Source organism: Polypterus senegalus, chromosome 6 (assembly GCF_016835505.1).
Source record: "Polypterus senegalus isolate Bchr_013 chromosome 6, ASM1683550v1, whole genome shotgun sequence".
In the NCBI taxonomy this organism is placed as follows: Eukaryota; Metazoa; Chordata; class Cladistia; order Polypteriformes; family Polypteridae; genus Polypterus; species Polypterus senegalus.
Genome location: NC_053159.1, coordinates 156,872,746 through 156,900,695, shown reverse-complemented (window position 1 = coordinate 156,900,695; position 27,950 = coordinate 156,872,746). Strand labels below are relative to the sequence as shown.

The 27,950-nt window shown below is 40.9% G+C and overlaps 1 protein-coding gene across 1 annotated transcript; it reads left to right on the top strand.

The window, feature by feature from the left end:
- LOC120531736 (CD63 antigen-like) lies at nucleotides 1–25,908 on the top strand. The gene is made up of 7 exons (XM_039757416.1): nucleotides 1–196; nucleotides 621–809; nucleotides 5,723–5,797; nucleotides 16,686–16,781; nucleotides 19,194–19,337; nucleotides 22,374–22,457; nucleotides 25,247–25,908. Exons 1-7 carry the CDS (start codon nucleotides 131–133, stop codon nucleotides 25,313–25,315), a joined length of 723 nt encoding a protein of 240 aa, XP_039613350.1. The 5' UTR covers nucleotides 1–130; the 3' UTR covers nucleotides 25,316–25,908.
- The last annotated feature ends 2,042 nt before the right edge of the window (nucleotides 25,909–27,950 follow it).

Genomic DNA, 27,950 nt, shown 5'->3' with positions numbered 1-27,950 from the left:
GAGCTGCTTTCTAATGGGTCTGCGATTTTTTGGGTAGTCGGCGCCGATTCTACTTGAGTGTCTCGTTGCGCTCTTTCTTTGTTCGTATTTTGTGACTTTCTATGAATTTATTCTTTACAAAAAGAGAAAGATGGTAAAGTCGCGCCAACTGCTATGGATTAAATTATTTCTTTGCCTTCTAAACTCCGTATTTTGGGTAAGAATCCCAATGTTCGGCGAGCTCCAATGCAGCGTTCACGTGCTATGGGAATTTGTCTTCTTGTGGCGTCACAATTATCAACTTTGTTGTGATCACGTGACTTTCCGCTCGGGCTGTGTGAGAGATGCGAAGTCGCAGTTGATCTGCTATTAAATAAGAAGTGTTTGTAGTGTGTCGTATCACTGTAAATAGAATTTTAACATAAAATGCCTTTTTTGTTGAAGTGGTTATCTTTTATGTTGTGTTTATTGAAGAGTTTAGTTTTGCTAATTGTAGAATGGTTCTCTTCATGTGATCCTATCTGGAGCTTCTCCTTCGCGGGAGCTTGTATTTGCGTTCGGCGCCACAGCAAGTGAACGCTGCATTGCAGTCCGGTCTGATGCATTGTCTCATTCAGGGGCTAATTGTCTTCTTTTGGTAGATTTCGGGGATTGTGCTCATGTGCGTGGGGGGCTCTGTGCAGCTCAACTTCTACGACGTGTCTGTGGTCGTCAAAGAAATCTCCTCTGGTGCACCTACTGTACTGTTTGCCACAGGCATCCTCATTTTCTTCCTGTCCCTTTTTGGATGCATGGCTGTTTTGTTGGAGAGTAAAATCATGGTTCAGCTGGTAGGTATAAATGTTGCCCTTGGCTTATGTTTAGAAGTGTTGTGATAAATTCCATGTTTTCTGCAGGTTTGTGCACAAGATCTAGTGTCTGTCAGAGTTCTAAAAACAGTTTTGTAGATGGGCTGCTGTCCAGGGGGAATTGCATAAATCGGGAACCAGATCTGTTTGGTCTGCCAGGAAGAAACCCCAAAGGTGCAAAGCACATAATTCTATAATTCTGCGTATTCCAATAGAGAGTGTTGAGGTATTAACACTTTATATTACGAAAGTGGCATTGTTGCAGTTCTAATCACTATAGCCTTGCACATTTAAAATCGTAGGTTCAAAAATCCCATGCCTGGCTAGTGTTCTTTTTGGACTTGTGCACATTCTCTCTTTGTTTGGTTTATTCTTTTATGCACCATAAAGTGTGCACTTTATGTTAAAAGGCAACTTTGCATTGGCCCAGTACATGCCTGTTTCCTGCCTTGCATCCAATGCTGCCAGAATAGGCCCTTGTCCCTCCAGTGACCCTGAATTGAATTGGGACTGTTTGAGAATGCTATGTGGCAGCAAAATTAAATATCTGCAAAAATAAGGCCCACAGTTGCGAATGTGCTTGCTGACCGAAATGGTCAATTTGCTGTTCATAAATTACTATAAATTGCTTCATATAGTGGGAGGGGGGGATTATAAAATCTAAAGCCTTGATATGCACCATCAAATCCAGAAACCAAACAAAAATGAATCCAGGTTTGAGTTTTAGCCAGTCTTAAACTCTCCAATAGCAAAACTGGAAAAGTTGCCAACCTCCTTATTGGACGGTAACTCTATCTAAATAGCCTGGATGTGTTTACACTCATTTCAAAAATCCTCTCTTACTGGAGACTCAACTGTTCATTACTGAAGAATTATAAAAAGTAATTCAGAATATTTCTTAAACCAGGTTTTGTTCTAGCCTTTGTGAATGTTCAGATTGTGTTGGGTCCTTTGGAGCATTTGATTAATATCAAAGATAGCTATGATATCTTCTTGAGTATATGCGTTAGGTTGTTAAAATATGAGCATCTTGGCCACAGTTTAGTACTTTGTGTGGGATGACTAAGCAAACATTTCTATCACTTTTTGACTTGGCTTTAGTGGGTTTCATAATGGAAGGATCAAGTTTTTTGAACATAACTTTTAGCACTGCTGATTGCCAAGATTTTCTCTGAGTGTGTGTGTTTTGTACTACTTGATCGTCGGGTTTCCTCCACACTAAGTGACCATAAAATTAGGCTTTCAAGCAGGCTTAAAGTTTTGACTATAGCGTCTCTAGAATAACCCCTGTTTTATGGTAGTAATTGTTTCCATCTTGAACTAGGAATGCTATCTCATGTAATGTTATCTTTGTTACTCTTACAGCCCTGTTAAGATGGCCAATTAAGGAACAGGTTGGTCATCTATGGACAGGAAAGGTTTGCTTTATGCTTGGGTGTCTCCCATGTTGATTTTGCTTGTTCTCCCTCTTTGCATAGACTAGACTTGTTGTAGAATGATTTGGCTACTCGAGTATTGGTATGCCTACTGGTAGACTGGCATACTGTCCAAGGTTGGTTTTTGGCCCTGTGCCAGATCTCGGCTTGTAGTAGCCCAACACTGAATAACAAGATGCAAGTAATGGAAACACCATTAGATAATCAAATATATAAGGAAAGCTTTGGTCTCCTAATGTCCGGCATTGTCCTAACTTGTTTGCAGTACCTGTACATTTCCAGACCTTGAGCACTGAAGAGGTCCAAACAAGCCTACATTAGCATGGCCATCCCTTCCAAGAGATCAGATCCCTATATCTGCCATTAACTTAACCCTTTCAGTGTGACAGTCTGGTTTTCTTTACTGACATGAATTTCATTTTCTCCCCTCTGGAGGAAATCTGTTCATTTTTTCTTTTTACGGTTAAATGTTCTTATTAGTTCAACCATTTGGCTCAGTGGCCATCTGGTGAGGACATCTGTAAGATGAGTGGCTGCCAGTCCTCTTGTTTCTTGGAATGACGACTCCCTTTCATCAGGTGCCAGTCCCGTTACATAAAAAAATTTACTTGGAAAGTGCCTTAGGATGGAGGACACTATATACAAAGAACTTTGTTTTAGGCCGCCAACAAAGTAATCCGATTTAGAAAATGGTGTTTTATTTGGACTAAAATGCTTATAAATAAGTGGCAAAGCAATTTATTACCATTCATGCCCGTCTCCTGCTTTCCTTTGGTTGGCTGTGGCGATCGGTGGTTTATTTACAGTACCCCCCCACTGTTTATGGCAGCAGTGGATCTTTATTTAAAAATGCACTCTACGTTGTCTTCTGCATGCCAAAGAAATGCAGTATAGGCACACTGGTAACGCTAAACTGGCCTCCGATGTAAGTGTGTTTGACCGCACATTGAAGAGTGCCTGAGATGGGTTAGCGCCTCATCCATACTGGTTTGTGCCTTGCACCCAGTCCTTCTGGAATGACTTCTACTATGACCCTGAACAGGACAAGCAGGTTAGTACATGGATGGATGGATGGATGGATATCTTACCAAAATATAAGGAGATTTCATTGAAGGATGGCATGGTGATGTAGTGATTAGCACAGCTGCATCTTACAGTATCTCCTTGGACCAAGATTGGAATGTTCATTCACAAACGGTCTATGTTGAGTCTGAATATTTTCCTCATTTTCATCCCTGCCATACCCCAGAGTGTTTAGTTTTAACTTGCACCTCCTAAGGATGCATGTGATAGGTTCACTCGCTGAACGCAGAAGTGTGTGTAAGTGTGACACAGCATTTTAGTGTCCCTGGGGTAGGGTGCAGGATCGTTTCTTGGCTTAGATGGCATACTTATCGTGCATCCCTTACTTTCCTTCAGCGCTCCTCCATGTGTGTGTGGTGTCCCATATTGGCCAGAAGAGCCATGAGCGTTCTCGTATTCCAGGAAAAACCCTGTTTGGGTAGAGGAGTGAACTTGGTCTCTTGTGTCTTTTCACTTCTTTCATTTCTGAGTTTATTTTTATAGGACTTGAGCAATGTAAACAAGGAAATTTACAAAGGCTGGTTATTGAACTCTGACAGATAGCTGTGGGCTCACACACTGAGCCTATTGCTGAGAACACACTTTCGCCATTCCGGCTTTCAGTTGCATACTGAGGTGTTGGCCTTTATAGTATCTTATGAATTGCAAGGCTATGGTGGTTTTAGTCCCGGTTGTTCTATTCGCTTTTCATTGTAATCGGTTGTTTCTGTGTGGCTTTGCAAGGCCCAGTAAACCAATCCGTCATGTATGATGGTCTGTTTAACCAGCCACTCAAACAGACAATTGAAAGAAAGTAAAAGCCCTGATCGAGTTATACTTCACCTTTTGGCTTCCCTGCCTTATTACTTCCATTATTAGTTAATGTTTTATAGCCCCTTTTTGAAGTGTCATATAGTGTATATTCAAAGTTCTGTGTATGGGTACAATACACTTTGAGGCGATTAGGTATTTGAGTTGCAGGTCTTATTGAGCTAATGGTGGGATCTGAACCTGTGAGTGCGTAACTTCCTTATTCTCTCCAGTATCCCCCGTTTTATTGCTGCTTTTCTGAAGGCACATGCATGTGGTGTTTCATTCTTCATTATAGATTGTTGTTTTACAAATCATCTTTCCCTGAACATGGTTAAATCTAGTTTAGTTTCGAGTCCTAGAGGTTGGAGCCCAATCTGACAGCATTAGGCTTATGTTAAGGAGCCATTCTGGATGGGAAGTCAGTACTTTTTTGGGCACATTAATCAATCCAATCATTACCAAGCTAATTTAGGATTGCCAAATAACCTAAACTGTATGTGTTTGGGAGACAGAAGAAAAAAAATGGAGTACCCAAAGAACAACAAATACAAATTCAGGGAGAACTACAAACTCCACAGAGACCAGGCTAGGATTTAGACATCGTACTGGAGTTGTGAGGAGGCAGCACTGGTCACTATACTACCCTGTCACCCCTAGAAGTGCAGACTAAAATTCTTGTACTCTGCCCTTTACAGACTGTTGCTCTTAATTCATGCTGGGTTACATCTGATGGCTAGTGAAGAGAAAATATGCTGCAGTGCATCGGAATATTGCCTGATAATTGGCAAATAAAGCACAAAGTCTTTACAGTTGTCTAGGGACCTTTACATGTTCACTTGGTATGAAGGTGCATAGGCAGAGAGACGCTGTACTGACCTTTTAAAGTGAATTCGTGCTGCCAGCATGGACACTGAGATCTCCTGCAGCTCTTTATGTAGATCAGGCTTCCTCCACTCTTGTGTACTTTGGCTGTGAATGGGGCTCCATTTGTAACAAAGCTGTGTCTGCAGATAAAGTACACAGTGTAGTATGTGGTCTTTTGCCGTGTCTCTGGCTGCTCTAACAGCTTAGTCTGGTCTGTTTCAGCAGAGCATATTTTTCAAATCTGCCACATCTTGAGGCTCTTGAGACATTTAGTGTATTAAGTTTTACGAACTAATGGAGACCAGTCCATTAAGCTCCTGTGGTTAGCATTGTGGAGCTTAATCATTAAAGAGAGGAGCTGTGCTTAACAATAGATCACCTCTAAATATACTTGAAATATGAATTTTAATATGACTACAACATCCCTAGTTATTAATGTTCCTAGGATCTGAGTATTAAAACATGTATTAGTTTCTTCTGTAGCGATCTCTGCTGAATGCTAAAGGGTGCCACTTCCAAATAAGACATTCCCCGGCCCTTTTTCCTTTCTTCCTCTCCCTCCTCTCATGCTCATGGTTTCAGCTCACAGATCTTGGCTTTGGATCCCTCTGAGTATGCAGGCTGATGTTCATTTATTGCATTTTTGTTTTTTTAATTAGTAGTTTTGGGAACAGTTAGGTTTAATGTACTTATTTTAAACCTTTCTTTTTCCTTCTGCAGTTTACAGTTTTGATGATCATAATGTTTTTCGTGGAAGTTGGCGTTGGAATCTCTGCCTATGTTTACAGAGGTCTGGTAAGTGCTGACTGGCACTGTCTGTCCACTTCTTATCAAGAAATTAGGTTGAGTTTAAGGGTGGAGTGGGTGAGATCTATTGGCATCCCCTGGGTGATTTTTACCTGAGGCTTTAGAACTTTCATATCTGTTGAAATAATTGAGTTGAAAGAGACGGTAAAGGTTCAAGATGAAGAGTTTAAGGCTCTGACTTCCAATAAATGTAATTATTCTTGGGAATACCTGTTGGGCATCTTAATTTTGTATTGAGAAAAGTGTGTGTGTGTGTATGAATATAGAGATATCATATACTGTATATAGTGTGTGTGTATGTACATTTTTTTTCTTTCTCTTTTTTTTTTTTTTTTTTTTGTTCATTTTATAAAATTCAACAATTTCCGTGACAGCTGATTTGAACAAAGCAGGTTTCAAAATGAATGACTGCATTTAAATAAAAATCAGAATCTAAAACTGTACCTGTGCTAGCTGGCAGGGTCATAGCAAAGTTTGCTAGGGTTCAATGGAGCAGTTGGAGGTTTCTGCTTGGGGTGTCAGTTTTACATTTTTAAGCTTGGAATAAACTGTGCCTTCAGAAAGTATTTAGACCCCTGCACTTTTTAATTGTTTTTAAGCTTCAGCCTTATGCTAAAATTGTTTTCCTTAAAAGAAACATTGTCTGACCTTACTTGTGGAGTCCTTTTACTCTTCCTATTCTATTTCTACTTGCACATTTTCCTCTTTTTTACTTCAGCCGATGTCCACTTCTGATGGCAAAATGGATTATATACAGGCTTTGATGTGCTACACACTTTCAAATATTTAATGTTTAAGAGGTATGAACAGTTTGTCATGGACACTTCACAACCAACTTATAACCAAAGTACATCAATTGATGCAATTCACTACATCCCACGAGCTGGAATTTAGTGTCTGTGAAAGCTGTTGTATTCACCAAAAACTTCTCTAGGCCTGGGTTTTGACAACTAACATTTAAAAAAGATGTACTGTAATAATACATATTATACTATAATCACTTTTTTTAAATATAACTCCTTGTCAAAACAGTCAATCTGCATAAATGTAATCTCTGAAAATGAAAATTATTGCATGTTTGAAAACAGTAAACCAAATGCCAGAATGCACCTGAATATTCTACCACGTGTACATTTTCTAACTTAAGATCTTGGGCGATTCCATAAAATATTTTGATCTCTGGTTATAAAAGCTTTCATCACTTTCTCCCACAGCCGCTTAATTAGGAAGGCCTCCCCATTTAGCCACATGGGTGGGGGAGCTCCAGGTAAAACAATTTCAAAAATGCATCCAAGACTTTGCTGCTTTTAAATCTTCTGTGTTCAAGTGCCATCTTGTTAAAGTGCCAAAAAGCAGCATCGCAAGTTCTAGGCGTGCAAATCATGCCGTAAGTCGATGAGCATTATTATAAAACACAAAAGACTGGTCACTTTTTTTTTTTCCTACAGTGAGTGACATAAAGGTTTTAACCTTTTATACTGACTTTCTAACTTGCCTTGCCTCTAGTTATGAAAGAAAATTCTTCAGTGTTTTTGTTTCTAACACATTTTCTGGATGTGTTAATTACCACAAAACGAGTGGTGGCTCTGAGGCTAAGGATCTGCGGTGGTATCCCAAAGGTTGCTGGTTCGAATCCCCGTCGCTACCAAAAGAGATCCTACTCTCCTGGGCCCTTGAGCAAGGCCCTTAACCTTCAATTGCTCCATGGGCGCTGTATAATGGCTGACCCTGCGCACTGACCCCAAGGGGTATGCGAAAACTTAACAAATTCCTAATACAAGAAATTGTATAAGGTGAAATAAAGAACAAAAAAAAAAAAAGCTGAGTTTAACATTTTATGATGAGTTTTCTGCACGTGCTCCTACCACCCAACTACGCTGTACAAGGGGGAGTGGTGCATTTATAAAATCTGTGAAGCGGAGAAAGACTAGTCATTTCACAATCATGGGATGAAGTTCACTTTGAGTAGCTAACTGGACCATAGTTTTGGTTCTTTGGTACTTGAAGATGTCTGATGGGCTTCCTTATCTCCAGCATGATGCAGCTCATTTTCAGGCTGTGAATCGTGTATAATGATGAGGAAGGTCATTGTTGATCAGTGTGATTATTTTTAACCAGTACTGCTGCTAGATTAAGGCCTGAGTTTGGTGACACGGGGGAAAGGATACAGATAATGGAGGAATTTGTCCAGGATTGATGCAGTGTTTCCTGTTGAGTGGTGTAAACTTTTTTTTTTTTTTTTTTGGACCCCCTACCCCCCCAAACATCCCACAAAGTGTAGAAAAAGCTAATGACTAGCACAACTGGTGACTTCAATTTGTGCTTCTGTTCTTGGTCTACTAGACCTCCACTGTGGCAATAGATCTGTTCCACATCTCGTTCATATTGTTTTATGTATTGTACTCCACAGTCTCTGCTGTCAGGGAAGGGGGGTCTAAGCCTGTCTATAGGCCTGCTGCTCTAGGACATCTGATTCTTGTAGTTACTGCCTTATTCATGTCGTTTGGCACTTTAATAATAATAAAAAAAAATTGGTTCTAATTTGACATTTTTAAATCTATTGCCTTTTTAATATAGGAGGACAGGACAAGAAAAGCAAGGACTGTTTCACTTAAAAGAAAAAAAAAAAAACGCCTTGATTTAAAAACATAACTAGTTTAGAATAATAAACCCTAGAAAATGGTAGAAGGATATTTTGTTTGCTACGCCTTTTCTTTTGAGTATGCTAGCAGGAAATGTAAAAAAATGTAAAATACTGGAAAGTGTGTGACTATAATGAATTGGTTTATCCTCTTATCTAATAAGTAGCACAAAACATACCATTGAAATCAAATAGAGTACAATTGATATTGTGTGTGTGCGCACTCATGAGCCATCTGGATGAATACTCTTAACGCTTAATATAAACAGCTGAGATTTGAAAGTGTGATGGGGCGCCTCCACCACCACCTTTTCTTTTTGAATAGAGAAGTGTGTTTGCCTTTGCTTTCCTCCTGTAAAACTGTTGCAGATGGAAAACTAAATGCCAAACTGTCCACTAAGCACTAGGGTCCCAACATGTGTCTTGGAATGAAGTGTCTGTCTGACCTTTTCTGTTTGCTTCTTTTGGATTGGTAACCATGATTTCTTTTGAGTATTGCTCTCAAGTCCTGGCTTCAAATTAAGGGCCCAGGCACAATCCGTGTGCTATATGCATATTTTCCCCATGTCAGAATAAGTTTTCTTGTAGTACTTTGGCCGTCCCATCACATCTCCAGTATGAGCTTAGGAGTTTGATTGGTGACACTAAACTGGCCCCTTATAATCGAGTGCAGTTGTGTGCCTGAACCTGTCCCACTGTGGGCTAGTGTCCCATCCAGTGTTGAGGTTGTCCTTGCACCCATTAATGGCAGCATACACACAGACTCCTCAACGCTGTGTGAACGCGGCCCCAAGAGGACGTGGCTGTTCTTCTGAAACCCCCCTCGTAACCAGTGATACAATGGGAAACAAACACAGCATTTCATCTCTTCTTTGCGGATCGGCAGCTGCTTGCTGCGTGTTCTGCATGTCACTCGTGGTTTCGAACATTTAAAAGACTGCAATGTGGCTGTCCTAATGTCTCACTGCCTTGCCCCTCTTCCCTCAGACATTCCCAGCTTTATTCTTTATGCTTTATTATGCTGTATTCAAATAAAGTTTCTCATTCTTGAAAACCCTGAATGAACCTGTGCAACTTTGTGACACAAACGTGACCGCTGATTCCCTGGGTGATTTTTACCTGAGGCTTTAGAACTTTCATATCTGTTGAAATAATTGAGTTGAAAGAGACGGTAAAGGTTCAAGATGAAGAGTTTACGGCTCTGACTTCCAATAAATTTAATTATTCTTGGGAATACCTGTTGGGCATCTTAATTTTATATTGAGAAAAGTGTGTGTGTGTGTGTGTGTATGGATATAGAGATATCATATACTGTATATAGTGTGTATGTATGTACATTTTTTTTCTTTTTTTTTCTTTTTTTTTGTTCACTGTATAAAATTCAACAATTTCCGTGACAGCTGATTTGAACAAAGCGGGTTTGAAAATGAATGACTGCATTTAAATAAAAATCGGAATCTAAAACTGTACTTGTGCTAACTGGCAGGGTCATAGCAAAGTTTGCTAGGGTTCAATGGAGCAGTTGGAGGTTTCTGCTTGGGGTGTCAGTTTTACATTTTTAAGCTTGGAATAAAATGTGCCTTCAGAAAGTATTTAGACTCCTGCACTTTAATTGTTTTAAGATTCAGCCTTTAGCTAAAATTGTTTTAATTTTCTGTTCTCTTCAAACATTACTCAATACCCAAGAATTAAAGTGAAATTAGGATTTTGGGAATTTTCAAAGTTTAACATTTTAAAAAAAAAAAAATCTGAAATATTACATTGATAAAAGTATTCAGACTTTTTGGTGTGACACTTTAAAATTGGCTAAGGTGTATCCCATTCCATGGATTATCTGTTTTCTACATCTGATTTGGAGTCGACCTGTGGTAAATTCAATGAGCATGAAAGACAAAGACCTGTCTATACAGTAGAACGTCCCACAGCTGACAATGTGAATCGGAGACCAAACCAAGCTGTGAGCCTGAAGCAACCGTCTGCTCAGCTTAGAGAGATGATTGTGTCTAGCCACAGACCTGGGGAAGACTACAAAAAAGGACGGCAGCATTGAAGGTTCCCAAGAGCCCAGTGGCCTCTGTAATCCTTAAAAGGAAGAAGTTTGGAACAGCCGAGAGACTACCTAGAACTGTAAGCTCATCCATACTGAGCAATTGTTGGAGAAGGGCCTTGGTAAGAGAGGCGAAGAATGGCAGGAAACTCCTAAATCCAGGTGTGTAAAGTTTGTGGCGTAAGATCCAAGAAGACTTGTGATCTCTGCTAAATATGCTTCAACTAAATACTGAATAAAGGGTCTAAATACTTGTTAATATGATTAAGGTTTTTTTTTATTTTCAATAAATTTGCAAAGATTTCTAAATTGTTTGTTATTCTGAGGTGTTGAGTGTTGCTAGCAGATTACCCAGTGGCTTCGCTAACTGAGTGGAAGGGAAAAATTTGCGGCTCTTGTGAGGCAACGGCATTAATGACCCAATTCTATGATAGATTTGCCCCCACATTTTAAATGTCGGCATAACGCCAGACACGTCAGGAGCAGCCGTGGTGCCAAACGATGTCATCTGAAAACCCAAATTGTATTTCCGAATGTTCTGTAGAAAATGAATTGAATGTGGATTTGCGCCAGAAATAAGAGACAACGGTTCAGGTGGATGGCTTAAAGGTGTTCATTTCACGTTGCTGTCTGATCAAATTTAACCCTCTGTGCTGGCAGTACTCGGACATGATGTCCATTTCTCCCATTGTAACTTTTGGATGTAGGCAATAATCTCTTTCAATGTTATAATTGAATCCCTCCATATCAGACCTTGACGCCTGTGTGGCGTGGTAGCCTGTGAATACTGCATCCATCGAATTCGGTTCTGTTCAGCCTGTAGTTCGGGTGTTAGTGAGGCCCTCAATTGTGATTTTCGTATACGTTGATCAGCGAGCCTGCAAGCCTTTCTCAATCTGCTTCTGTCTCACTATCTCTGTGTAACCTGACTGTTGTGGTCATACGTAATTTCTGTTTTAAACGCAAAAATTTTATATTTTTGTATTTTTTATATATATATATATATATATAGAGAGAGAGAACGAACGAACTGGAATAGAATAATGTGAAAGGGTCTGAATGTACTGTGTATGCATATATTTTATCCACCTTAATAAACGGTCAAGTGCCTGACCAGTTCCTATGTCTGTCATGGCAAAAGAGAGTGCATCACAAACATTAACATCGCTTTTACAAATCCTGTACCAAATGGCATGTAATAGACTGAGGTTTTGCATGGTGCGTAACAAACGTTAACACGGAGGTCCACATTGATTACTTGGATTTCAACCCATCTTAGGTAGCACAGCTCGCTGTATGTGTACAAATATATAATATAAAAAAGAGAGAGAGAGAGATCTAGATATACTGTAGATACACATTAGAAGTCCAGAAATTCAGACCACCTGAGAATTGGGACTTTTTTAGGAACACAAACTTAAAATTTACAGGCTTTTGCATTTGAGAATGCATGCACTTGCATATTCATTACAGATGCACAGTGACAACACAGGCCACGGGGACACAAAGAAATGAGCGTTCTAATCAAGGTGATCTATACAGATATATTTGTTCCATCCACAAGTGGTGAAGTAGATTTGACAGGAGTTTGGAAATGAACCGAGATACTCCTTTTGATAAACTATAATGACCCTCTATCTGCTGCAGCCACGTGTTACATGGGCGACCCCTTGGCCTGGTCTAGCCACTCGGGTCCCCAACAATTAGGATCTTATTAATCAATTTGCCTGTGGGGTGTCTCTTTAATCCTTCCTTAATTTTTTGAGTTTTAAAAGTACTGCCTGAGAATCTGGTAAATCCCAAAATCAGGGGATTGAGGGAATGATGTGTACTTTTAGGCAGGCAAAACAACTCTCAATAGGTATTTGTGATTTAGCATGATGCTCTGTTTACCACTGTTTCCTCATCCTGGTCTGTATTGAGTTTGCATCGTTTCCCTGTTTTGCTTAAATGAATCAAAAATGATTTGTGCTGGACACTCGGACAGTTTGGTCTGTCTTGCAAATGGTACCGTTGTACGCTCTAATTTTCAGTCCTTAAACACCATTATTAAAAAAAAAAAAAGTGATATCGAAGACAGATGTGTATTTGTTTGGATTAATGCAACACAAACGGGTTTGATATTTCTGTGTTCAGTATAGTAATGAGTCCTTTTTAAAAGTAATAATTGGCACCCTGACTAATAACCACCAGTTGAGACGAGCTTGGGTCACTCTTTCATAATGGTTTGTTTAGGTTTTAACTCATTTATCTGAACAGGTACAATAATGGAAGGATGTTTTATGAATTTATTCAAAGTATTTGGCACTCGCAAGTACACTTTTTTTTTTTTATGTATTCCTGCTGTTGGAATACAAGTGGATGAAGTGACTCCATTATTGTTACATATTAAGTCAAGGTGGGTATTCAACTGCCCCTAATGGTTTTCAGTCCACCTTCTCAGTCAATAGGTCACACTGCCCATTTGGTAACCCTGGGCGGCTTAGTTAGGCTTTTATTATAGAGTTATCCGTACACAATTTCCACCTAAAATGTATGTTTGCACTACACTCTCCCGTGTGATGTATTAAGTGTTAGTTACAATTAAAGCCGTTTGAGTATTTCTCGGGGAGAAGTCCACAGTAGGAGGGAGATCTGTTTCCATTTTCTTCCACTGCTAGCCTCTTTACTGGTCACTCCGTGAGACAATGTGCAGGGATGCGCCCTCTGCCTGTCACGTGGATTATTGCAGAGGTAGTGGCCCCAGAATCCTTATGTGGCTTCAGAAATCTTGGGTGCCAGTGTGTGTTTTGGTTTTTTTAATTTTTTTATTTTAACCTAAGGTTGAACTTGCATGCTAAAATATTGCGTTGCGATGCTTTGGAAAAAGAGGAAACTTTTCATTTCCCTCTGGAGGTTTTTTCTTTTGTCTTTCCTGAACTCTTCACCCCAGCATTAAGATGCATGCTAATCTTCAAACCCACTATTGGTGCATACTTTCTGAAATGATAATGGATTCCAGCTGTCCCAGTGGAAAGAAGTACACTCTGCTTCTGTGTTTTATTATCAATTATTTGACAACTGATGGCAATTTAGCCGGGTGGTTAGTTGGCTGACTCTTTTGTGCCATCTTGTGGCCATGTAAAATTACTATATGCCACCAATAATCCATTAGTCCTTTTGGAATAGTGATTTTTTTTTTATGTTGCTTTTACATTACATCTTTATCCTACATAACTTGCAAGAATGATGATAACTTAAAATATCTTAACGTTTGGCAGACAGGCATGCTCAATGAGTTGGCAATATTAACCTGACAATCTGCTTTAAAGTCCTTGTCCCATAGTGTTGTAGCAGGTGATGAGGATTTATTGATTTGTGGAGAGGAAAAACAATTAGAAATTGAGAACAAAATAAGAGGAACTGACTTTAAAGGTAAAACCAGATTGGAAGCCTAGTGAACCTTCACTGTTCTGCAACAGAAAGCATGTTCAGGAAAAGCTCTGGATGCTTCAATTTCTCTTAAATTGTAGTGTTTGTGGCCTTTTTGTGAAAGGCCCAGCATGAAACTGGGTGAATCGTTTTATTTTTCCACTCGGAAGGAGTGATTGGTGGGCTATGTTGCAGTAGTGGATACTTTTCTATTATGTTTTTGCTATGGGTGTGACTAGACCTGAAGGGAAAGTTTATGACCCAAAGTTTTGGAGAAAAAATAAAGTTCTAGTACTTGAACAGATTAGTATGGTTCAAGTTGGTATACCTTATGTCTGTGGAGAAAGATCCATAGAGTCTGGCATGAGTAAGGGTGTGCAGCTCAGCTCATCAACAAATTAGACAAAAGATGATGGACTGGATTGCATTGCACGGTGGAAACAAATGTTCATTAGGGGATGAAAGGGGTTCTCTGATTGATCTACTGCTGGTCAACATTACAGTGGGCCGACTGAAAGTTCTTCAAAATCTGTTACGGTAGAGGTGGTAATAACACTGGAAGTGATTTGGGAGGAAAATCTCTCGGCCCTTAAAAGGCCAGTTTCTGCAAGAGCATATGAAGCTTTAAAGTCCAGTAATGTCCTTGTTGAAGAACTCCTTTAGTAACCGCTGACATCCACCATACTAATACCCTGCATCATTTTCAACACTTCATATCACTTAAAGCTCCAGTTGTTTAAACTGAAAAGGTCGATTTCCTTTGATCTGTCCCCATACCCCTATAGTCCCAGTATCTGCATACTCGCACTTCTCTGGGCTTTCTGTGGCACTGCAGTGTGTGTGTGTGTGTAATACGGGTACCAGAGCTGCACAGGGGACTCCAGAGGAGGACTTACTAATGACGGAGTTGTACGGCTTAAGCTTGGCTTGCATATACTGTAACACATTGAGGTATGTAACCTAATATCACATTAACTTTGATAGCTGCTTCTGTACATGACCTGGATGTTGACCGTGGCGAGTCCTTCTTATAAGAAGTACTTTTCAGGTTTCAGTTCTCCTATTGTGTATTTATATCTAACATATTTACTTCCTTTTTGGAATGTCTGTAGTAAAGTATGTATGTGTGGTGTACTAGGGTACTTTAATCTCACTACCAATGCATCTTACTTCTAAGACTTTACCTCCAACACAAATTGAAGTATAGTGGACTTTTATTTATATATAAAATATATAAATAATCATCAGGAAAAGGCTCTGGTTACAATGAAACCTGATCTCTGCAAAGTGATTTAAAATAAGTCTAAAACGCACAACGATTGAATCCTACGTTTTCACTCGCTTTATGTCCATATTTCGTAGATGCACCTTTGGCAGCAGTGACAGTCTTGAGTCTCGGTGAACAGGTCTCTATCAGCTTTGCACATCTGGATACTGATGTTTGCTGGGGGGGTGAAACATTCTCCCCCCTCCTGGGCACAAGTACTAAGGCTCTGTCTGGTTACATGTAGATTGTGAGCAAATGGCCTTTTTTCCAAGTCTTGATTAAAATTCTCAATTGGATTGAGATCGGGATCAGGACTCTGACTCTGCCACTCCGAGACTTTTAACCCTGTTGTTTTAAGCCATTCCTGTGTAGTTTTTGCTTGTACCTTTTTTACTTCGGTTTTCCTGCTTGATTTCTGTGTACGTTAAAGCATTTATTTTACCCTGCTAAGCCTTTCAAGCCCTGCCCTAGAGAATCCTCTCCACAGAGTGATGATCCCACCACCATACTTCACAGTGGGATGGTGGTATTTTTTGTTTAATGTGTAGTTACTTAATGCATAGTTTTTAGTTTGATTGTCAAAAAGAACAGTTTTGGTTTTATCAGACCACAGAGTCGTCTTCCAGTTGACTTCAGAGTCCCTTGTACTTTCTGTCAAACTCCAGCCCAGATATCCTGTGCGTTTCTGGTGGTTTGTAGGATTTTTTTAAATTTTTGTCACCCCTGTGGGGTTCTCTTTGCCACTCTTCCATTGGTAAAGCCCCCTTCAACAGTTGCTATATACACTGTCTGACCAGTCTTTGCCCCTGTAGCTTGTAACTCCTTTAAAGTTGGCATAGGTCTCCTGGTTGCCTCCCTCGTTTCTAAATGATTTAAATTGATATTCAATGACTTTGGTATTTTCTTGTCTCTTTTTCCCTGACTTTTCAGAATTGCTTGGTGTGTTCTTTGTCTTCAAAGTGTAGGTTAGGCCACAGTACTGACTGACCACAAGTTGGACCTTCCAGCTAAGGTATATTTTATACTGCATTAATTGAAATGACTTGACTACTGATGGATGATCTCCATTGAACTAACTCTGCCTTTTAAGGCCAATTAGCTGCACCAGTGAGGGTGTGTGTGTGTGTGTGTGTCACATTAAAGGGGGTGAATGCTTTTGTGTTTTAGTTTAGTTTATAGACCACTTTACAGAGATCTAGTTTCACTTTGAGTAAAGTGGTTTTTCTGTTGATCAGTGACACAAAAGCCAAATTAAATTCAATATTGTATACCAGTAAAATGCAAAAACTCCTAAGGGGGCGAATACCTTTTGTTTGGCACTATATTTTCGGTATTCTACTGATCTGCTACTCTACCATTTAGGTTCAGAATGGCAGACCAGACGCTTCCTTCAACATATCTTAGGGAAGTTGTTGCTTTCTCAGTGTACCTCTATAATCAATATAAAAACCAAACTTTACTCCTATCTAATTTATAAGCCATTTTTCATGAAAAATGTATTTATTTTTAGGTGCATAACACTGTTGTGAATTTGTTCCTGAAAACAATGCAGAAGTATTCCACTGAGCCTGAAATAAAATCATCCATGGACCATTTGCAAGAGATGGTAAAATTTTGAAAATTTCTTTTTGCACTTTATTTAATACATTTATGTGGTTATTTAATACATCTTGATCAACAGAACAGTTGGTGTGTCCTGATAATTCAGTTCACTACAAACGAGGGACTTATTTGCTTCATAGTTTAATTTCAGTTTTCACCCATCAAAGGGCATTAGCAAGTTGATTTTCACTTCTCACCAGCCTCTTGGGAGAGAGTTGTGCTTCCCAGAGAGGTTGGTGGAAATGCTGGGGCAAACCCATAGCAAAGAAACTGTTATGGTCATTTGGAACAAGACCGATCCCTTCAAATCTGTCAGGCTCGCCCAGTCCTGGGGCTTTACACAGTGATGCGGTGCTAAGGCTTCATAGTGCAAACCTCCTTTGCCCCCTTCCCAATTTCCATGCATAGAAGAGGCATTGGTGTATCCCTAGACTCTGCCACATTGTCTTCTGCCACAGAGTAACCCCCAGTGGTGGTGTTATCCACCTGATCTTTTCATGTACCCACTTTTCCCATTCAGGTCAACTTGGGGAGCATGCACTGGCACAGTGTGTTGCTGCACCCACTAACAACGAAAGAACTCGGGATCCCAGTTTGCAACCCCCCAGGCAGACATGCGGTCCAGTCCAGTCCCACCCTCCGGAAATGACCCTCTGTCTGCCACAGCCAGGTGTTATGTGGGCGACCCCTTAGCCTGGTCCAGCCACTTGTGTCCCCAACAATGAGGATCTTACAAGCTGGATGACCCTCTGGGAAATGCGCCACACGGCCGTAGTGCCGTAACTGACGCTCCCTCACAATGCAGGTAATGTGCCTCATTCAGGACTCCATGAGCAATCGCTCGTTCGACACAAAGTCAAACCAACCGTATCTAAGGATTTTCCGGAGAGACACAGTACCAAAGGAATCCAGTCTTCGTCTCAGGTCACTGGATAGCGTCCATGTCTCACAACCATATAGTAAGACAGGATGCACCAGGACTCTTATGACTTGGAACTTCGTCCTTTTGCATAGATATCAGGAGTGCCACACACCCCTTTACAGCGACCTCATGACCCCTCATGCTCTCCCAATCCGTCTACTGACTACATAGGAAGAGTCACCAGAGACATGAATGTCACTGCCAAGGTAAGTAAACTTCTCAACAAGGTCAATACTCTCTCCGCAAACAGATACACTGCTGATGGCTGTGCCCAAGAGGTCATTAAAGGCCCGGATCTTGGTTTTTATCCTGGACACGCGCAAGCCCAGACTCTCAGACTCCTCACTCAGTCTCTTGAGCGCCCTGATCAGAGCCTCCATTGACTCCGCGAAGATCACAGCATCGTCCGCAAAGTCAAGATCCGTGAATCTTTCTTCACCAACAGATGCCCCACAGCCGCTGAACCCCACGACCTTGCCCAACACCCAGTCCATACAAGCATTGAACAGAGTAGGAGCAGAACACACCCCTGACGAACCCCAGAATCGACTGGGGGAAAAACGCAGAGGTCCCGTCTCCACTCTGCACAGCACTCACAGTACCAGTGTACAGGCCGGCCATGATATCCAGCAACCTCGAGGGGATCCCGTGAACCCTCAGGATGTCCCACAGGGCAGCTCTATCAACTGAGTCGAGCGCTTTGTGAAAATCGACAAAGGCTGCAAAGAAACTGCCGATATTCACATTTGCGCTCTATAAGAACCCTCCGTGCCAGGATGCGGTGGATGATAGATTTCTTAGGCGTAAAACCAGACTGTTCCTTTTGCTGGTAGGTGAGCAAGTGATCATGGATCCTATTGAGGACAACCTTAGCGAGGACCTTACCTGGCACCGAGAGCAGTGTTATCCCCCTGTAGTTGCTGCAATCCAGGTGGCAATCACCCTTCCCTTTACAGATAGAGACGACAAGTCCTGTTTTCCAGTCAGTTGGGATGATGCCAGTCTCCCAAATGGAAGCAAAGATTGCTTGGAATGCCAGGAGGACAGCCTTGCCACCAGCCTGGAGAAGTTCACCATGGATACCACAGATCCCTGCAGCCTTCCTCCCAACTTGGGTGGCTCACAGCTAATTGGAGGATCAGCCCCAAGAACCGAGGACCCAGAGATATCCAACGTCCTAGCTGGAGGATCAGCTTTGAACAACTGCCCAAAGTAGCCAACCCAGCGAGTCACAACTTTTCCCATTGCAGGGTCAGAACATGTACGGAGGTACAGTAGACCCTCTGCCTGCTCTAGTGGTCCTGTGAAAAGTGACAAACAGAATTGGATCAGTTCAGTCCATCAAACTGACCAAGCTGGGATATGATCTGAGGAGCACGGTGCTGGCATGAGCGCCAACTCCAGTCCTGCTCATGTTTCTTTATGTTTAATGCAATGTAATTGGTTATTTTTATGAAATAAGTCCTATTTTTCCCTTTTTGTGTTCCTTTGCAGTTGGACTGTTGTGGTGCCACAGACTTTACTGACTGGTTTAACACATCGCTTGTCAACGTTGTTCCAGACAGTTGCTGCATTGAAATGAAATACAACTGTGGATTTGATGTTGAAGTCAGTGGTCAAAAAAACATAAACATGCAAGTGAGTGCTACCATCCTTAATTGTAAGAACGTTATTCTGCTCACACATCCAGTGATTTGGCGAAGCCAACCAGTGGACCTTCCCCCATGAAAGCTCATTTAGATTTGCTGCACCTTCACTCTGGAACTCTTTTTGGTCTGCTCATTGTTGATCACCTTTACACATCCAACTTGTGTTCCTGATTTTTTTTTTTTTTATATATCGTCCACACATTTGGTCAGCCATCTCCCTTCATGTTAAGTTGTGCAGACTCTGTACAGTTTGCCAGATTCCCTGTGGTTTACTGTACCAGGCTCACAAAATGTATTCAGATCTTCACTTTTTGCTATGTTACAGCCTTGTGTAAAAATCATTTAAAATCGTACCATCGGGCAACACTCAGTACCTTAGGATGACAAAGCAAATATATTAAAAATAAACTGACTTCTCATTAATACAAATATTCATACCCTTTACTGAGGACTTTGTTGAAGTGCCTTTGGCACAAATTACAGCCTGGAATCTCCGAAGGGTCTGACGCCACAAGGTTTGCACACCAGGATGTGGGGATTCTCTGCCATTCTTCTCTGTATATCCTCGCTTCGCTTGCCAACCCCAGGGAGGGCGCTACTCACTAGCCACTTCGTGGATCTGCCGCTTGCGGATGTACAATTTAAACAGATTATTTTCATGGGAATTGTAACATATACATAATAGAACTATTTTACATTACAGCGAGTATTTAACCATAGTAAAATGTAATAAATTGAAAATGCTCGTGTTGTGTTAGAGGTATTTGTTGCGTTTTTATACATTTTTTGTTCTGTTTGGCTTTGAAATATACTTTATTAATCCCAAGGGGAAATTCACAAATTAACATGCAAATACTTTTTTTAAACTTACACTTTTACTGTAAAACTTCAGTTTGTTGCATTAACTTTTCGTCAATATCGCATTGAATTTTTATTCCGTGTTTGGACTTACATCGTGACAATGCAACGTATAACTGCCCATGAGTGAATATTGTTTCTTTCTCTCTAATTAATAAATCGACTTTTTTTTTTTTTTTAATGTTTGTCCTAGTAATTTAATTGTCCTAACAAAAGCTATTCTAACAGGAAACTGTAAACGTTTTAATACAAATGGCCTAGCAAGATCTCTTTTGGTGTCTAATGTTAACCACGGAAGATGTGCTACATTACCTTTCTTGTCACCTGTTAAATTTTACGTGTCAGAATTGCCAGACCGTTTTGAATATACTGTAACTAATCTTGTCCTATTGCATAGCCCATCACTCATACAAAAATTACGCAATAACATTTCAATACATCCTCCTTTCAACAGTAATAAGGCCGGTGGAAGACCGTACGTTGTTAACGGTTGTAGAAATTCTATGGGATATTGTAAGCTGATGATTTCATCTTCCGTACCATCACCACCAACTGCTTCAGCATAGTCTATTGATGCACATTTAACCAATGTGCTGTGTAACCAATTGACGACAACTTTCACATTAATTTGTTTGACTTCATTGTTTCTTGGTGCTAGGATTGCCCGTGTTCTCCTTAATTCTGTTGATAACCCTTTGGGATGAAATTCTACAGTAAGATTTGGACAGAATAAGTCATCTTTTATTGGGAACTTAAAGTGAGGAAAATGTAAAAAATTTATACGAGCGGAGAGCGCAGGAACTGTGTCTGTCAAAAGCATTCACAAGAATGAGAGGTGAAAGGACCGTGTGGGGTGTTTTTTTTTTTTTTTTTATTAAAAAAAAAAATGGTTGACAGGAGGGCGGAATTTGAAAAAAATCTCTTGCCAATAGATTTTCTTCTATAATCAAGAGATTTGATATACTAATTTTTAACGTATCTCTTAATGCAGTGCAAGTCATTATAGATTAAAAGATTTAGATTTTGTTGGTTTTTAATCCATCTTAACTATTAACCACTAAAATACACAGATCAGCCATAACATTAAAATCACCTGCTTAAATTTGTGTAGCTTCCTCTTGTGCCACCAAAACGGGTCTGACCTGTCGAGCATGGACTCCACAAGAGCTCTGATGGTGTCCTGTGGTATCTGGCACCAAGGTGCTAGCAGCAGATCCTTTTAAGTCGTGTACGTTCACGAGGTGGGGCCTCCATGGAACAGACTTGTTTTTTCAGTCCATCCTTCAGATGTTCAGTTGGATTGAGACGTGTGGAATTTAGAGATTGTCATGTTCTTCAAGTCATTTTTGCACTCCTAAACATTAAAAATTGTACCTTTGCCATAGCTAATGACATCTGTGATGTAGAATCAAAAAAATGGTGGCAGACTTCGAGGTGACTTTTGAGGAAGAAATATTTAGAATTAAGGTGCTTCAGTCTTTCCAAATAAAGTATGGTGCTAATAGAACTATAAGAAACATGTCACTTATGTATTAATAAATAAGGATGTATTACGCTAACTGAACAAGTGTAATCTAATAGAGACACTAAGCTGTAAGAGTCTATTCCTGAAAGACAAATGTACTAAACTAACTTTTTTTAAGGTAGCTTTTGATATTGTATAACCAATTATTATGTGTGATGATCATTATGTGCGAAATGTAAGCTATAATAAGATTCTTAAATTGTAACTGCCACATAGTCGTTGAAGTGTTGTAACCTTGATGGTGCAGAAGAATAGGGAAGTACATGTTTTGCAAAGTGCTGTCTCTGTAACTGTCTTGCAAAACTAGCCATAAAGACTACCGTGTACTTCTGCACGTAATGATTTAATGTGTCCTCTTACTGTAGCTACTTGCCAACTCGGTGGGACCTCCAATTGAACTGCCATACTTCCTCTTTTTGTGTAGTAAACAAACTGGTATAAAACTGAGCTAACTCCCTTCTTTGGACAGGCTGCCTGATCTGACCAGTCAGTGGCACTAAGCTGGTTGTGGCGGTCTCTCTGCCACCAAGAATAAAGAAATAGATTTTTCATTTGAATTGTTTTATCTCCCGTGTTTCTGACTTCAGCATCCACACTTTCATGTGGCATGTTGTAACATCGTTGTCTATCTTTCTGCTTTAGGGGTGTGTGGTTAAACTGCAGAACTGGATTCAAGACCACCACCTCCTGATTGGTGGAGTTGGAGTGGGGCTTGGCATCACACATGTAAGTACCTGATCAGTTCATTCTTTTTATTTTTATATACAGTACACAAGGTGTGACTGAGCTGATAAAGTGTAGCATACAAGGTTTCCATCTCTGTGTGACCCCCAAGAACCTTCACTTAATGTCACTTAAACGGATGTATTTGTAGAAATACAAACCAGTGTACCTTTTTCTTAATGGCACTCAGCACAGAATGTTGCATTATTGCAATAGTTTGTGTTATTTTATATAGTGCCTTTCACAGAGGGACTAAAGTAACAAGACTAGCAGTCAGGTTGTGATGAACCAAGTTTAGTACCTTATGAGAGCCACGCTTACAACTAAAGAGAAGCGCTGAACATGGGCGAGTGACATGCTAAGATCCAGGCTTTTGATAGCGGACCTCTTGAAAGGTTAGTGATGTTTAGTTAACTAAAAGTGGTGGGAAATCAAGAGTGTGGTCTGTCGGTTTGGGAAATTGGCTCAAACACACAAGAATCATGGAAAGGTTATGGCAAGGGCAACTTTTTCAGAATTAGAACATAAATTTGACAAACGCTTGAAGACCACCGAGTCCATCAAGCCCGTTTTTTGTTTAGCTAATCGCTACAGTAAGCTGTCCCAGCATCTCCTCCAGATTCTCCTTAAAAGGTTGTCGAGGTATCTTCCTCAAGTACACGTCTCCCTAGTTTGTTCCAGAGTCTTACAACTCTTTGCATAAAGAAACTCTACCTGGCTTCAGCCCTAAAATGCATTACCCCCTGCACCTCGACTTTCCACCAATGTCCTTGACTACTTGATTCACCCTTGGGGTGACAAATTAGGCGTTGTTAAAAGTGGGTGTCCCTCAGGGGCCACTGCTGGAGCTGCTGCTCTTTTTTTTTTTAAATACACAACTATCTGAACACGAATATAATCCATAAGCTGGTTAAGTTTGCAGATACCACCCAACTACTTGTAGGTACAAGGGCAGATAATGGGCAATTGGTCAAATCATTACAAGAAGGGCTTGAGCAGGTTTGTGGCAGATGAAATTTAATGTAACGTATTATGTGTAGGAAGTAAAAATGTTAGGTTTGAAAACACATGGGAGGTCTGAAACTTGAAAGTACCCCTTATAAGAAGGACCTTGGGAGTCCTAGTGGGCTCACTAATGTACACATCCACACAGTGTAGAGACGTGATCAAGAAAACGAAAGGTTTTACAGTGTGTGTAGTTCAAGTCGAATGCTTTAACACACCTAGTGAGGCCTCGCCTAGAGTACCGAGTCCAGTTTTTGTCTCCGCGTTCCTAAAAAGACGAAACGGCACAAGAGAGAGTCCAGAGGAGAGCCACTAGGCTGATTCCAGGACTGAGCTTTAAGGAAAGACTGGAGGAGTTGAACCTCTTCACAAATTAGGAGGGGACGTGAATATAATGTTTAAAATTACGAAAGGACTCAATGGATCCCAGTTATTACTTGAACTCTTTGAAAGCGAATTTATTCTTTTTTTTTCCCTCATTTTGGCCCAAAAACTATTTTCTGAAAAGCACACAAACCAACGGTTTCACATCATAATCAACACCTCTATTTATAACAAACTAGCCGTCCCCCGCTGCTCCACCCGTGTACTAATGAAACAGGACAAAGTTTAAAAATCGATGAACAAACCAGTATCGCTAGCTAAGCGGAGGCAAGGTCCACTCCAAAGGTAGAGCGATTCGAACAGAGGCTGGCGGGTGAGTGAGGAGGGTTCTGCCCGGCTCCCGCTTTCCCTCGGCCCGCAGCCTCTTCCTCAAATTAACACGAAAAAATCACTCCTGCAAGTGAACTGTGATACTTAACGCAATAAGAGAAGGCGGAAAATCAACCGGAATGTTCAAGCAAATTATAGAAAAAAATAAGAAGAAAAAAAAAAAAAAAACCCCGATCTAAATCTGTTAAGTAGTTCTCTTGTGAAAAGCGGACAGACAGACCGATGTCACTTTTGTTCCGTGAGCCTCTACTGTATGTGAATTTACATACCTCTTTTGTCTCCTCACTCATAAGCTGAAAGACACTTTCTGGAATAACAGCTTGAAGTAGTTGACTGGCGGGTAATCCGTAGTGTCCACTAGCACGCTGTGTCGTCTGAAGGCTGGTAGCCAGCTTGCCTTCCATTGGTCCTCCCAAGCGAACGTTGATCCGCACGTCAGCTACACGTGTTTAGCACTACGATCTGCTGATGCAGGTACTCGACTTTCATTTTCGATCTCCAGATCACTTGCATCAAGATAGGAGTCCAATAAGTCAGAGTTCAATTTCAGTAAATAACATGCAAAAAGTCGTCCACGGAGCTTTGCGCTCTTGCCAGATATCGATGCCATTTTAGACGTTTACTTTTTGCTACTCATGCATGCGCAGGGATTCGAGGTCAAATCAGCAAAGTTCATTTCCCTTCTAGCAAAGGGAGTCAAACTATTGTGTAACAGCGAGTTTTGTCGACATTTACAGCTGATTAATGCCCCCTAACTGGATGTTGATGTTGGTCCACCTTCACCAATGTGTGTCGACACACTCCCACCTCCAAAGTGTTAAACTGTGCATCAGGAACATGGGACAGTATCAGAAACATGAGTGCAGATTTTGTACAAATGTTCGGTTTTTCTTAATGCAAAGAACTACAGACACTTGGGATAACTGAGAGCAGGACTTTCGAGGAGTTCAAATCCCAACTTGACATTATTTTGGACAATCGATGCATAGGATGGAGGACTTTGTTGGGCTGAGTGTCCGGCCTGTGCTTCTCATAATTGTATTAATGTTGTTTAAAATCCATTTTGTCCCCAGATTGTTGGAATGACGGTTTGCTGTATCCTGCTGCATCAGCTGAAAGAAGAATATGAAGGCATGCGCTAAGGGCAGTGGAGATGCTGCCTCATCTGAACACATGGGACACGTCCAAAGATCTTCCCATCACATACAAATGGTGACTACGAAGCAGACTTTTTTTTTTCTCCCCCCACCAAATTGGTCTTCCTTGGTTTTTTTTTTTTTTTAAGGATCTTTTATAAAACACAAACGAAGAGACCAGATTAGGCCCCCAAGTGTGGCACATAGCTGTGTAATGGCATTGTCTTTTATTAGATTTGTTTTTCTTTAATCACTTTACAGTGTGTGGCTTAAAGGAGATTTTTTACTTTTCTTTAGCCCAAATGTAGCTGACTGGCCGTTTTTTTTTTGTATTTTATTTTAAAACTCTTCTTTTAACGCTTAGCTGTGCACTCCTCTTGATGATCTGTGACCCGTATTCTGGCCTGTGCCGTAGGATGCCAGTGCTGACAGAGGAAGCTGAAATTCTTTCATTATCTCTGCAAGAAAGGGGGAGAGAGAGCGACCGACCCATTTTTAGTGTTCCTTGAATCCGCACCAGATGCTTGGGCATGTTTGTGGTCCATTCGGCCGTTTCAATCTCCAAATTTGGAAATCTGGAAGAGCAAAAAAAAAAAAAACCGCAGGGGAGCAAATCTTGAGCACCTGGGGACATGTTTCTTCTAATAATCTGGCCATACTGAGTAAAATAAAAGACAAAAACGCTTAACATTTTCAATTGCTACGCTGCAAATTGTTTCCTTTGTCCAAGCTGTATTGTTGAACCAGTCTGTCCACAGTCTGCTCAATCCCGTGCTTATAAACGTCTTTCCAGTCCAATAAGTCCATGAGTGTGGTTTTTATTTTGTCTCGCCTCCTTTGCTGACCCGGCAGCCCACCCAGGTCCTCCCTGATGATCTGCACACTCTCTGCTGGCGCCACTGAATGTAATAATTACCCGAGTGAAGCCAAGAATGGGCAGCAAAAGTGTAAACGTACAGCTGATCAGGAGGACTCCCATGCCATAGTAGCAATGACTTCTCTGCATGTCTAGCTGAGGTACATTTGGCCAACAGTTTATGGTAAAAATAGTAAAACGGCCACCAATGGTGATTAGGAAGTCTGATGTCTGTGGGGGTCCATAGTGCACCAACTGAAAGTGGATGGGGTAGGGCACAACGCAAAATACGTAACGTTTAGTGTGTAAGGTTGTGCTTGGGTATAGGGATGGCCACTCCACAAAGCAAGAAAATTTGTGGTGCCAAGCAGGGTGGTCTGTTTATTGTTGGAGGACACACAATGCAGAAGAAAAGAAATGCTCCTCAGTGTGCTTCCCATTAAACAACCAAGGCTTGTGGTGCTGGTATGCCAAGGTCACAGTGGTAGCAGACCTCTGTCGGGTGGGTTGCTCATGCCAGTAATGATGCTCATTTCTGGAAGGCCTAGATGTTTATGGCGGCAGCACCAGAAGGGATATTTGGGGGGCCTGTTCCTCTCGTTGGGTGGTTTCTTGGAACTTTGTTTGGGAGAGAGATGATGGTGAGCAACTGTGCCCCCTCTGGTCCTGGCACGTTATCGCATACCTTGACATAGCCTGTTAGAGGTCCTCAGATGTGCCGGCATGCCAATGTACAGTATATCTCATTATTGAACAGAAAGACTAAATCTTTTAATGTCAAAATGAAAGCCAATCTCTGCAAAGTGGGCTAAAGTGATTCCAGGTCAAATCCCGGTCTGGATAATATTGCAGCGACAATTTTCAGAATAACGACTACTTTATTGGGCTGGACAAACTTTCATACAGCATCTTGTTAAACGGATTCCATTTTAAAGAAATGTATATTTCAGTGTAATGAACTTTTTTTTGACCAAAAATGGCCACCGTCAGTAATGCAATGCAAAAATACTTAGGCCTGCACCTCTACCAAGTCCTGAAATGAGACAGAGTGTTGCTTGTCAGACCAAAAGAAGGTGGGCCGCCTGTTGTCAAATTTCCAGTCTCGGCGCAAGTGTAGGAGAGACATCACGCCACACACACCGCAGCCGAATGCTGCGTCTACTTCAGTAGTTCTGCCATGTGCGGATACCATACTGTTAGTTTTTCAGTGGATTTCTCAGTTTTCTTTTCAATGACCAAAACAAAAAAAGCGAGAAGTGCCGTCATTTTACACTAAAAGAAAAATTAACCGTTAGTTGCACAGGAGACACAAATGGGAGTCCAGGTAGGGTGTTAAATGTTCGAAGCATCAAGCACAATATGCAGTAAGATGCAGGAGAGCAGCTCTTAGAGATGGCAAATCACTGGTGACCCCAGTCATGATAATATACGTATTTTTCTCATATTTGTTATAATGAAATTTTTTTTTGGTCCCATGCATTTCATTACAACAGGACTCCACCTGTACAAATACAGAAACCGAAACAATCGATTTAAGAATTCACCCCTTTTTAGTCAACCTCTGGCACCCTTGAGAGACTCGACTCTTCCAACTCTCTCAGCTTTGCACGGCTGCCGAACCTGAGTGAGCAGCTTTTATCACGACCAGCCACACATTCTCAATTGGACAAGAGATGCAAATGGGGCTCTACTCTTTGGGAAATTAGTTCTATTCCTAAGTTAGTAATCTACAAACTTCAGCAGGAGTTAGGAGAGCTGATGAGCTGTGCTCACTTGGTAAGAGCT